Source organism: Temnothorax longispinosus, chromosome 2 (assembly GCF_030848805.1).
Source record: "Temnothorax longispinosus isolate EJ_2023e chromosome 2, Tlon_JGU_v1, whole genome shotgun sequence".
NCBI classification, from domain to species: Eukaryota; Metazoa; Arthropoda; class Insecta; order Hymenoptera; family Formicidae; genus Temnothorax; species Temnothorax longispinosus.
In genome coordinates this window covers 22,536,391-22,549,942 of record NC_092359.1, presented here as the reverse complement: position 1 = coordinate 22,549,942, position 13,552 = coordinate 22,536,391, and the positions used below count along the sequence as shown (strand labels likewise).

Here is a 13,552-nt window from a genome sequence, read left to right as displayed (position 1 = left end):
TGCGTAAGCCTTCGTACGCCTCGACGGTAAGGGGATCGACGAAATGGTGTCGCGGTGAAACAACGCTCCGGGGTGCGCTCATCCCGCATTGATAATTATAATAAAGTGGCGTTGTATGACGTACGAGCGGTGCGATAAGCGTCATTGTCGATTCCACCGTGGTACAGGCGATCAGATGTGATTTTAGATTCTTTTATCGGTCTTGCATTGCGATCCGACTTGGAATCTTCTAGGAAGTTACGCAGCGGTATCATTCGGAGTACCTATGAGAAGAAAAACTTGATTGAGAATAATTGTCTCTATCTCCGCTGCAATCTCATTTTATATATTAAATGTTTTATATATTGTTCAACCATTTTTTTATTTATAATTTTATAGCTAGTTCAAACATATTTTTTTACAATTACATATTTATATAGATTCATGTAGATATATTATAAATAACTAAAAGTGTATACATAACTACAAAATAAATATAAATAAATAAACTAATATATATACATATGTAATAAATAATTAAATATATAAATCCATGTAATATATAACTGAAGTATTTCATCAGTTAAAATAAGTATGTAAAGCAATACAAATACAAACAAATTAAAAATAACATGCAATATTGCATGAATATAAAATTGAATTCAGCATAAATTACAATAATTAATTTATTTAAATAAAATATATAAATATAATAAATGATTCTTTTTCTACGCGTGATACGGCGATCACTCTGTACATGCCGATAAAAATCGATTTTTGTTAGGTTAGGTTAGGTTAGATTTACAAACTACTTTATATTTCAATGAGCCAACGGGATTTATTATCACGTACATGCCGTTCTTTGCCTCGTGGCGTTGTTAAATCTTACCACCCACCCCGTGATGCGTTTTATATTCATAGTCTGTGCGAAAATTGCTCCTAGAGCACAATAAAGATTATACGAGCCATAAAGTAAATTCAGCCTACCCTGCCGATGTTTATTTAAGCGTGGGAGATATGCTACGGAGGGCTTCCTTTTTTAATTTCGTCTCTACCCTTATCCTTACCCTCTTTCTTATATTATTCTTCTTTCCTGTTATACCTGCTATCCCTGCAGCTTATGAATCCAAGCAACCAAGTTGAAACAAACCGACGGTGGTTACGGCGAGACCATCGTATCGACCGGGTGAGAGATTTCCTCTGCTCGACATCGAGGGCACTGACGATTCCGAATAAACCTGCACTCTCATGAAAATGGCTTGAACTACACATTCACCATTCGTCACGAAGCGCACGGTTAACAAAGAAGGTTCCTTTCTGTCACTTTCTGTAGAAAGGCTATCGGAAACAAGTCACGCTCGCGATCTCGAATCGCGACAGATGATTCTAATTATTTACCGAAATTGTGTGCTAACACTCCGTGGTGTGACGTGAAAAAATATGTTACACGTTAATGTCTAATTAATAAAATCAAAATTTTCCCATTCTCCTTGGAAGAAATATGTTACAACCACGAATGGCATCCTTCTTGCGGCGTGATATTCCTTTGACACGTGATTTTATATCTGCGCTTTACAATAACCTTCACACATCGCAAATTTCTGCAGGAATAAATAAAATGAAACGAAATAAAAGCTGTGAATCTACACCCGTAGCCGTAGTAAGTATCATAGTATTATACAATAATAATACGTTTTCTTTTTTAAGTATAAACTTTCTTTTAGACTAGAAAAATGAAAATATTTGCATGGAGTTATGAATGTAATTTTTGCAAAAATATTCGCTAAATTATTATTAATTGCGTATTAATTTATGTATAATTTATCTACTTAAATAATATCATACATTTTAGTATGTGCTTTTGAAATATTGGCTTATTCTAAGTATCTTGCAGGATATTCTATTAATCTGAAAGTTTATTTCACATATGTCCGTTTTTTGTGAAAGTCATCTACAAGTATAAAAATTATACTTTCAATATAAACTAATCTCAAACATGCATGACGTTATTTCGTTATAAAATTATTTAACATCTGTGAGAGAAAAATATTCAGTATTAGATAATCGTAATTCCTAGTTTAATATCCAGTTTAAGCAAGTTTAAGATATATAATTGCTCGCTTGGGATTCATAACACTATGTCAGTACTATTAAAAACTTTTTCCTCATATGATTCTGCATATACGAGTTAAAAGTGATGTCGGTATTCTATACTTTCGCAGCATGACGTAACGCAGCGTTTCATCGGTGCTTACTGTGAAAAACTGTAAAATTTTTCTGTGAAAAAGAATATTGCAAGAAAATGTACCGGTAGTCGTTACTCCCAAGCTATTAAATTTTTGTGGTGATAATATATCTTTATAGCACGAATGCGAGACGTGTGTTTATGATATTATTTTAGTACACCTCGTCGCCTGCGTGCGTGAAAAGACTTATCACGTGTTTTTATGAATTTATGATTTCCAATTTTTGTACATCTATACTTGATTAGATTGCTATACGTTAGTTTTTAGCATTTTGTATCTGATTAGCTCTTATGTATATATTTCGAGTTTTTTCAGAATAAATCTAAACGAATTTGTTGTTACAATTGATGTCATTTTACAAATATTTATAATTTGAACATGAAAAACTGATAGTTAATAACATTTTTATTATTTAATAATTTTTGGCAATACATTTTGTTCTCTTTAGATATTATGCGGATGTGGCCGACTTGACGGCACTGAAATTTCGGAAGCAATTTCAACAGCCATACATTTACGGCATAAAAATTTGAAGCCGCTATTTTATGCTCCAGACATCGAGATTTCCGGCGTAGTCAATCATCTTACCAGAAAGATAGATACAACATGTCGTAGAAATGCTCTCGTTGAAGGTGCCAGATTAGCAAGAGCATGCATAAAACCTCTAACTGAATGCGAAGTTTGTACACATGGCGCCCTTATCATACCTGGAGGATTTGGTGCTGCACGCACTTTGTACGTATTGAGATGATAATTGCAGGATAATTGGACAATGCGTAGAAGTAGACAGTAAAATGCAAAAAGTAGAATAATTTTTCTATCTTATTGAAGTAGTAAATGTAATAGATGTCAACATCATAGATTTTGAAGATACAGATTTCGATATTAAAACACAATAAGAATTTAAGCAAATTTCTAATTATTTTCCTTAATTCTTTCTTTTATACAGGAGTAACTTTGCCGAAAAAGGTACTGATTGCACTGTTCTACCCGACTTAGAGAAACTCATCGTGGACTTTTACTGTGAGAAAAAACCGATCGGTACTATGTGCATAGCTAGTGCGCTTGTTGCTAAAGTATTGAAGGGTGTGACAGTTACTCTTGGCAAGGAATGTGAGTCAGATCGTATTACCATTAATATCCTTATTTCGTAATATTTGAAAATTATACCTTATAGCACCTAAAGAAGACTGGCCATACGCTGACGCTATCAAGAAGGTCAAGGCTATGGGTGCTAAGATAGAAATGAAAGATGTTAAAGGAGTAACGTTAGATAAGAATTATGGCGTTCTTAGTACGCCAGCCTGGTTGTACGAACCAGCTACTTATTCAGAAGTTTACGACGGTATTGGTAAACTTGTCGCAATGTTAAAAAAATGCATTAATAAGTTATAATATGTATGCAAATCTCTCTGGAAATCATTCTGTGTATAATACCACGTTATACTTTAATAATTTACTATAACATTTATATATATACTTTGTATAGCCGAACAAATTTTTGTTACATTAATCCATATTTTTTTTCGACTATTTTTTCTGTGCAAATTATTCTTAAAGATATTAAAATTATTGTTACCTACCTTGCGAATACGTATTTTTCATAAAATTAACAGGATTATGGGACAGGAACGTTATTTTCGAAAAAATATATTTTATTTAATTTTTTTTATCGCGCCCTTTCGAAATGAAATGAGTTGAATGAGGCGCACATGTTTAGAATATGTTAAGCAGATTAATAAGTCTAATGATACAGTTAAAATAATCAACAACAAGTGAAACAACAATGAATCGAGATCTGTGGCAAAAAATTTTCGTCGATTTAGAATTGTCTCTTTGTTAGACAACGTGACAATTTTCGCCACGAATTTCAACCGTATTGAAAGTCGTTCTAGAATTCTACTGTAATTCTGATACGACTTTTTCACTCTAACACTTTTTATTCCATAATTATTGCAAAAAATGGCAAGAAATGTATTTAGCAATTTTTTTCCTAAAGTTCTTTCAGATTTGAGATTTTTTCTACGATTTTATCATAAATTTTGAACCTAAACAGCACGGAGAGAAGTATATTAACGTATTTTTATAACCAACAGCGAATACAAAATGGGCAGTCTTTATTATTTTACTGAATATATATGTATATATGTGTGTGTGAATCTTCACGTACTTAAAGTATAACCAATTAAGATTAATTTTGCTGATGCACGCAAAGTTACATGTGTTTAATTAATATTTCACGGAAAAACGCGATGGTAATTTGTTTCCGCTGAAACATTGAAATATAAAAGAGTGAAGTAAAAATAATTTATTTATAATAATACCGAAGTTTTTCGCAAGTCAATTCGGCGCGCTCAATAATTTCGATGTATTTTCGTCACGATTTTCGTAGATCTGCATCTTCTTGTTTTTCATTTTTACACTTTTAACACCTGGAATAAAATTACGGCACGTTTAAAAGAAAGAAGACCAACAAATGCAAATTAAAAACTGTTACTAACAATAAGAAGAAACAGATCTCATGCATATTCTGAAGTATATCCTGTGTGTTTACGCGTTTCGCATAATTATAGGATAACGAGACCGCGCGCACGAGCGCCTCGTGGTTTTAGCCCGAACACAAGTGTCGTTGGTAAGAGTTATACCGATTCCGGAATCGTGGCTTACTCGAGCGTAACGTTCACGTACGAGCAAGTGAATTCAATCAACGTAAAAGGTCTCCGTGAATAATCGTTGCTACTAGTTAGCTTTGCAAGCGCCTTGCCGAAATGGGAACGTATCTCCAGAAGGTGTTTGTACGACCGCGGCGGAACATATATAGCACCACATGGAATTTCTTAATCGACGCACTGTAGACTCGAAAAATCTTATATTTAGGATCTTTCAAACACGTGCGGCTACCACCTAACTTAGAGAATAATTTAAACGTTAAGGCCACATGCGTTTTAAATCTAACGACGATTGGCTGATAAAACAGGAACGGCAGTGCCTTGTACCCTTAATGCTATTATCTTAAAATCTATTAATTAATCCAATTGTTCGCATCGCTCAGGAAATGATATTGAAGTTTTCGGTGCTGAAAAACCTATGAACTGAATGTTTTCGCTTATCTCCGTATCGATACAGAGCGTCGTCGGAATTCCAATGGTAGGAATTGTATACCGTCTAACCGGCGACGCGCGACGTCGCGCGTCAATTTCGAAATATCGATTCTCCAGTCGCCATAGCTTTTCGGTTTAATCGAAAAGTTCATATGCGCGCACAGTATCGTTCGCACATGAACGAAGATGCGAACCTTTTCTGTTCCTGTCGCACGTTTTCAGTACATTCTCCTCCAATAATAGAAAAACGACGCTTTTCAGACTTTGGTTCTGATCTCGAGGCCAAATTTCGCGTTTGGGAGAAATCCCGAGGTTTGCGTCCACGTTTAACGTACACTTTAGCGACATTCTTCTACGCTCAGCTGAGAGCGAGCAGCGGCTCGACGGACATACGAGATCTTCTGGCCTTGTCCTCTTCGTACTGTTTCATCTTCATCAGCTTCCACTTGCCCTTACTCTGCTTTTTCCTCGGTACTTCCGTAGTGGACACCTCCTCCGCGTTAGACTGTTCCTCTTCTTCCAACATCCTCAGAGTCTCGATGATATTCCTGGGTTCCGTGACACGCCCAGTGGAACTGCCGTTCTTGTTGGCATATACCACGGAAAGATGTGAGAAACTGGACTTTGGCGGCGCCGTAATGTCGGCGAAATCGCGGAAATTCGCAAAGAAGTCACCGCCACGAATCGGTTGTGGTTTTGGGTTTCTGTAATATTGCGCACGGCCACGACCGTGATAGTACGGATTGTAGAGACTCTCGTCTATCGCGTACTCGTCGTTTTCTTTGTCCTCCGGATAATAAGTACCGCCACGGATCACGCCGAAGTTACCCGATCCCAGTATAGAATGTTGATCCTTGGTCGCGGCGGTCTGATAATTGCGATCGCGTTGGAAATAGCCGAGGAATCTGTTAGGACGATATCGCTGCTGCTGTTCCGCGAACGAAAGTCTATGGTTGAAGAGTTCCGCGAAAGACGGAAAGAAATTCTGACTTTCGGTTGCCAAACTTCTGCCTCCTGCATCGGTAAACTGCGCGACGGCGGTATGATCCGTGTTCTTTGCCTGCTGATCTTTAGAAGCTTCAGGTTTCTCTTTCGCAGCTTCAGCTTCAGTTGATTTCTCATTACTCTTGTCGGTAGTATCGGTTGACGTCTCGCGTTGATTAGTCTTTTGCGTGCTTTCCTCTGCGCGATCCGGTTGCGAGGTCGTCTCGGATTCATCCGGCTCCATATACATGTCGGAGTCGTCGTACTCTTCGCCTACCTCCGACGCCGACGCCACGGAGTCCTGAAAGAGAGAGAAAAAAGTTTCCCCACAATTATACTGGAAATTAACGTCGCTTTTCGAACAATAAACATCGATGCGAGCGGGATAAAATCGACGATGCAATCGATAAACTAACAGAAAAATGTTTTATGAGTCGCTAAAACGTACTCTCCTAAATTCAACAATTTGTAATTCATAAACTTTCTTCGCTTTCAAACGCCCGGTTACGCACATCGAAGATCTGAGTAATGAGCGGAACAGTTGGTCAGCTTTAATAATCGGGAAATTGATTTCAAACCGTCAGGAATTATTGCCAGTGATCGTTCATGATGCGAGCGTGATAGAAGAATATTAAATCTGTTATGTAATTTTCAGTGGTCTAATATTTATTTTAAAACGGTGTTTCTTTCAACCGACAGAAACGGCGACAACGGCTGCGACGACGACGACGACGGTGACGGCGACCGTGACCGCGACCGCGACGGCAACGGCAACAGCAACGGCAACGGCAACGGTGGCGAAGAAGCAAGAAGGAGATGAAGCCATTATATCAATGTCGGTGGCCGGTGAGGTGACTGACGCTTCGATCATGGAAGTAGGCCGTTCTAGACCACAGTTTCAATATTCTCGGGAGGAGCTTATGCTGATAAAAAATTTCGGATTGATTTCAATACTAATTCAATGTTACGTGATAATCGTAGATTACGCATTAATGAAGAACTTAAACAAGAATTCTAGAAAATTAGTTTAATTTTTCTTATATTCTTCATACAATTTTCCTATCGTATTTTTGAATAAATTTCCTGATTCGAGAAAATGTAGAAAAAATAATAAATAGTCACTACTGGAAAAGCATCACTTTCTATACCATTTATCTCAGAATTATTTCATAGTGTCTACAATGCAGTGGCGGCTGCAGTGATTAGAGCTTATTCAAGCCTGACAGGAAAGGTTTCAATGAATGTGAGGTGCAACAGTTCCTTTCGCGAAGTGCATCAGCCGAGCGTGCAGGACGAAGAGAGACGGTTTGCGTGTTCGAGCAGTCCCATCGTGTCCTCGCCTTGACATTTAAGGCATCTTCGTGCCAGCGACCGCCTGTGCAAGACCAGTTACCATAAGTACGTCATGATCCGTGCGTTGGTATATTGTCTGTACATACCGTTCCACAATAGCGCGTTTCGATTGTGCACGGTGCACGCGTATGCTCACGCGTCGCGACGATAATGCGAACGAAACGCATAGACGGTCGTTGAAATCGGTTGCGACACGTCGGCGACACGCCTAGCATTGTTACGAATATGTCAGGTCAGCACTCCGACATAACTGTGTCTACCTTCGCGATGTTAGCATAATACCTCGCTGCTGTATTGAAATTACTTCTACACACGCGATATTGCAAGTGTAGTTGTATCGCGAACTAAGATTTGCTTCTGATGCACGTCAACTCAAAATTCGTTAAAATGCTAGTAAAATTTTTAATCTAATGACGAAAAGCAATCGTTTTCAAGTAATGAATGATGATAGATGTGTATTTTTTGTACTATGCATAAATGTTCCATAATACTACTCACATTAGTAGAACAAACACGTAAAGTTTTGCAATAAAGTGGTCATAAATCAATGGTTCGTGAAAAATGTTCCGGTAAAAAAGAATAGCGTAGTAACCTATGGCCATTCGGAATGTTACATGAACTTGTAGACAATAAATTCAACATGCACTGGTAGATGTGAGTATGATGGATGCCTCATCTCGGTTTATAATGAGAAATGAGCGATAGACTTGGCGAGCGAGATACTGTGCATGAAGTTTTGATCATATCAGGAACAAAGTGTAACGTGTCGCAGTTAATCATTCCGGTATAATTATTCGCCTTCTTCGACTAATGTAATTAGGTAGCACTATCATCTTTATAGCAGGACAAATTGAAAGACTACCTTTACAGCATCATATATTATGTGAAATGATGTGAATATTTCAATTGATGTAATTAAATATAAAATAAAATTTTTTAATCCTAATGTTCATTAATCTCTGTCGGTACGCAATGCAATAATAATTTATTTTTAATAAAAATCTTTTAAAATTATATCACATGATATAATGCATGTGGGTAATCTGTGAAATAATATAGATATAAATGAGAATATTTGCCATCGAAAGCGAAGAGAAGAGGAAACATAAAAGTAAACTGTGCATATCATTATACAATAAAAAAAAATCGAGTGCGAGGAGACAAATCTTTTCTTTTGATAGATATAAATCTGAATGTTTCACTATATGCATATTCATTAAAATCCTCTGAAATATATTATTATTTCCGAAGAAATATTACACGAACATAAGCTTTATTATATTTTAATAAAATAAATAGAAAGAGTGTGTTATAATTGGCGATATATGTAAGAATATGTATTTATTAGATAATACTGTTTAAATGAAAAGATTTATACCCTCCGAGAATTTCGAGACACACATACTCGATTATAGTAATAATATGAAAGTTATAGAACAGAAAGACGTATTACAATTGTTATACATGATTACAGAGAGTAATTATTCCGCGATTTGCACCTGATAGATATGCTGGGCGAAATGACTATAAACTAAGGAATTAAAGTGTTACGGTAAGATAGCACGCGCGTTTGATTAGAAAATTCTTACAGCTGTTTGCGTGATCACAATGAACGTATTATCTCTTTCGCCATTTTATTTCAACATTTTGATGTGTAATATTCAAACAGGATTTTAAGCATGAGAGGTTCAATATTTTCTGTAACGATCAAAATGGTTGAGAAGGAAAAGGGAGAGAGGAAAGGAAGAATATGTTATTATTGCCCGATTACAGGACGCAAATTAGTATCGCAACGTTCTCGTATTATGTGAGCAAAATGCACGCGATATACACCTGCAAATTATTATATTATCTCGACGATGTGCATGTGCTATCCAATTAGCAAGATCGTCTCTTCTCTACTTTTCTTTGGTATGAATTATATGTGAATTAGGGACAATCTCAGCACAAGCAGCCGCGGGCTGATCACGATAGACGATCCGTAATTCTTAGCGCAACGCCGAATCATTGTACTATGAAGAAACTTAAATTCCATTATCGAAGCATATGTTGTGATACGCGAAAGTGCGGCCAGAAATCCTGATGCGAAATCGACGACGTTGATCGGCTGATCGTAAAATACAAGCTAATAATTTTATAATGCCCTTTTTTATTCTCTTAAAGTTCATAACTTTTCCTTCTTGTTTAAAGAGATTAACCCGGGAGTCATCTGGGAGATGATTTTTACGCTGCAGCGAGAAAATAAGACTTATAAGACACAATAGTTTTCTTTACTGATCGAGAAGCTATATCTATATTTTTCAAATTTTTCTTATTTTCTGTAGAAACTATTGAGTAAATTTATACACATAATGATCTCAAATATTAACAAATTGTAGAACTTAATAATATGTAGTTAATAATTAGTTAAGAAATAAGTTATTTTTATTATAATTGGGATGTGTAAAAAAATACTTTAGGTGATTTGTTTACTAGCAACAAAAACACCTAGGTGACTATTTCTGGGTTAAAAAAACTTAGACAATCTTAAGTAAGATTACTGAAAAATTAATATACTAGAGGATCATACTAATTATTATTAAAAGACTAAAAATTATTATTATTAACTATTTTTTATTTTTTTTTATTTTTTGTGCTTAAGTCCATTAATTAAAAATAATTACGAGAAACAATACATGAATAAGAAGGAAAAATTAATTTATCTGACGATCGTACCGTCACTCAAGTATAAATCGAATAATGGTTGGCGTTAATAATTGTACAGATGCTATCTTAATTTATATAAACTAATGTGAAAGGAGAACACGAAGATTTTTCTTAAATGAGATGATATCTGTTTGAATCTACCGATAATCCGTGTAAAATATTCATATATGACTGCGCAATTGTTCAATTTAACACATAGGATATGCCACAAATACCGTACAATATTTTAATTTAATACTTTATAGAATTATAGATTAATTAAAATAAAAAATCATATAAAAATATCGGGGTCACAGAGTTTTCGAGTCATAAGCAATCAGAAGTGGCAAAGAAAAAATTGTAATTGTGCTTACACGCAATTACAATTGTACATGTATTAAAATCTGTCATCTGTTATTAATTTTAAAATCTCAGATAGTATTACTTTTAACTTTCTTTTTTAAGGTCTTTATTTTAGATCTTTATTTTATTTTTATTATTATATAATTTTTATAAAAGAATTATTATGCCTATGAATATAATATTTTTTACAAAGCAATAATTTTTAATTGTTATATATATTTTTTGTATCGCTTCAATAATTATCTCGAACAAAATAAGTTACTCATACGAATATCTGCTTCGATGAATACTCTCGGTATATTTACGAATCGTTAAGTGAGAGTTAATTAATCGTCGCTGGTCGATGATCGAGTTAATTAATTGCAGATCGGCCGTAGAGATTGCACCTTCCTTGATACTCGTCGCAATCATGTTTTAAAGAATAACGTTACACACATGGAGAGAATCGCGCCACTATCTGTCGCCTCGAGTCTCATTGTATGAATGATAAGCGTGCATACAGGTAGGCCGTATTTACGCCAAAGCCATCAAGGTAAACGCCGCGTAAATAATGAATGAACGCCACACACCGTGTATTCTGGCAAAATATGTATCTAACACGTTATAAAAGAAAAAGATATGCATACGAATATTTTATTCCTTATGCTTTTCAAATTCGATAAATGGGCATTTGTCACAATATTAAGCTGAAGATCAAATATATAAGTAAGCGCGAACAAATACGATATAACTCGTTTCGATAAAAGTTGCGAATGATTAGTACGGCGACATAGCAATCAGTTAATAAGATAAGTACGTTAATAAAGCCTATCTTAAACAATTATAATTTGCGTTAGATTTTAAAATAGAAATCGCATATTTTTATTTATAATATTTTGTATATATTTTGATGTATGTATGCAGTTTAATATATATTTTGATTATTCTCAAAATTGCTTTTCTCAATCGTATATTATACGTGGCACGCAGAATTTTATCTTATATTATAATGCGAATTATAAGTCTTCTAAAGTGGATTTAGAAAGAAATGTTTAAAGAATGAAATATATATCAAATATACATTAAACTGCAGATACATACAGCATATAAAATTAAAAATCTCATCCCGGTAATTTAAAAATTCTATTCTAAATTATAGATCGCATCTACAAATGAGTTTAACAATTTTCATTCTTTCATTTCTCACACATTAATACCACGCACACCATAGAAATTAATTCATACTAACAAGTTAATTATTATCCAATTTGAAAACTATCACGTGCGAATTATTTAATCAGTTTTTAAATAAGAACGGTAATTAAAAATCACATTTGAAAAGCGGAACGCCGAACGCGTAATATGCGAGAGACCGTTTATTTAATTAATATCGCAAGCAACAAAAGTAAGGAGCACAGATTATTCCTTCGTATATTCGTAGGTTTTACAACGCGTTGAATTTAGCGTGTAGCAATATCGAAATGCGGCCGCGAGTTCTCAGCAACGTGATATGCGGGGATAGAAGGAGGAATAATGACGAGGCACGGCGCGCGTTCGTTGTGCGTAGTCAGCAGAGTCAGCTTACCCCCCTCCAACCCCCCCCACTCGTGTTGACGAGAAGCCGCGGCTCGCCTCGCCGGCTCAGTTTACTTCGTCGTTCGTCGTTGGCCTTGGCCTTGGAGAGTCGTACGAGACACGACCTACCGTAAACACGCACCCGTCCTGTTATCGATCGCACGAGAGACTCGAGCCGGAAAATAGTGGCGTGACGCGTTCCGCGAATTGTAGCGTTATTTTCCTTCGAGAATTGAGATGCAATCACGATGAGTTGCTACTGCGACGAGGGAGTACGGAATTATATCAAACGAATGATTAACAAGCCGGATTAATTAGTGGCTTCTGTTCATGAATACGTTATACGCAATAGAAGAAAAGACGGCGATGGTCAATCAATTGCTCGTTTTTTTGAGCTTCTAAAAGCGATGAGTTGATTGGCCGCCGTGTCGCTTCTTGCCCCGCGTAATGCATTGCTATGTTCAGGAAACTGGAGCCATAACGCCCATAACTCATTGTCGACGTCGACGATTCGCAAGCCGTATCGAGGTACCGAGGTTTTTTGTCGAGGCAGGTATTCCGCGCAATATCACCCGCTCGAGATGAATGCGGTATGGATACAGAGCAATTTCAGCAATTCTTGTATCGCGTTTGAAACCTTCGTATCGATTTAAGTGAACTTTGCTCGATCTAAATACGATTATTACCGGAGTTGAATGACGCGAACCGGCGCGGGCGCGGGTGCACGGAGCGAGCCAAATAATGAAAGAAGTAAAATATCTGTCGTTGGCTAATAACGCGTGTAGTTAATTGCGACTCGTTTGGGAGTCGCGCGTTCTAAATGCGTACGTGCGACGCCAAATCGCAACCGTATATTTTCGAACGGTCCATCGCACCTTGGCGTCTTGACCAGTCGTTAACCTGATTGGCGGGATTGGCGCTGTGTCGCGCGTTATGAGTGAAGTTGCCGCTGCATTCGCACAGAGTTCCTTTTCGTGTTCGTCCGCCATTACCGTTACGGAGTACGTTACGTGATGGTGCGAGACGAGTCCGAATCAAGTGGCATCGCGACGCCGTCGACGTGTGATCGATAATTATGGCCGTGATTGACTTCGCATTTCAATTTTGTCGATCGCGCGACACAAGTTTCGTGCATCGGCGATTCGTTAAGGTCTATATCACCGTCTCGAGTCTCGCTCGCGATCTCGTCAGTTTTCGGAGCGTCGCGTCGGTGTGCCGTACGATGAACACGGGTGTCGAGCGAATCGCGGCGAATCGTTCTATCGTTTTTTTTGCTTTCTTCGCGTA

General features: G+C 36.7%; 3 protein-coding genes across 4 annotated transcripts in view; 1 reads left to right on the top strand and 2 right to left on the bottom strand.

Annotated features, from left to right (window-relative positions):
* Window positions 1-264, bottom strand: part of Kn (EBF transcription factor knot) — a 130,775-nt gene extending 130,511 nt beyond the window's left edge. Inside the window, exon 1 of the mRNA XM_071770165.1 lies at window positions 125-264. The gene's annotated coding sequence lies outside the window, so the exon portion shown is untranslated. The remainder of the gene's footprint in view (window positions 1-124) is intronic.
* Window positions 265-1,268: 1,004 nt separating this feature from the next.
* LOC139808396 (glutamine amidotransferase-like class 1 domain-containing protein 3, mitochondrial) lies at window positions 1,269-4,377 on the top strand. Its single transcript, XM_071770317.1, has 4 exons — window positions 1,269-1,639; window positions 2,674-2,960; window positions 3,175-3,338; window positions 3,403-4,377. The coding sequence occupies exons 1-4, from the start codon at window positions 1,481-1,483 to the stop codon at window positions 3,618-3,620; spliced, it is 828 nt and encodes a 275-aa protein (XP_071626418.1). The 5' UTR covers window positions 1,269-1,480; the 3' UTR covers window positions 3,621-4,377.
* A 141-nt stretch (window positions 4,378-4,518) lies between these two features.
* LOC139808395 (uncharacterized) overlaps window positions 4,519-13,552 on the bottom strand; it is a 54,676-nt gene continuing 45,642 nt past the window's right edge. For both annotated transcript variants that reach the window (XM_071770315.1, XM_071770316.1), the window contains exon 3: window positions 4,519-6,611. In XM_071770315.1, coding sequence (XP_071626416.1) covers window positions 5,685-6,611 — 927 coding nt within the window. In that variant the 3' untranslated portion in view covers window positions 4,519-5,684. The remainder of the gene's footprint in view (window positions 6,612-13,552) is intronic.

Excerpts from the sequence above, each read along its gene's own strand:
- LOC139808396 (XM_071770317.1), top strand. The coding sequence starts at position 1,481 with ATGTTACAACCACGAATGGCATCCTTCTTGCGGCGTGATATTCCTTTG. Across the intron at positions 2,961-3,174 it reads TTTGGTGCTGCACGCACTTT|GAGTAACTTTGCCGAAAAAG; the intron begins GTACGTATTGAG and ends TCTTTTATACAG. Across the intron at positions 3,339-3,402 it reads AGTTACTCTTGGCAAGGAAT|CACCTAAAGAAGACTGGCCA; the intron begins GTGAGTCAGATC and ends TATACCTTATAG.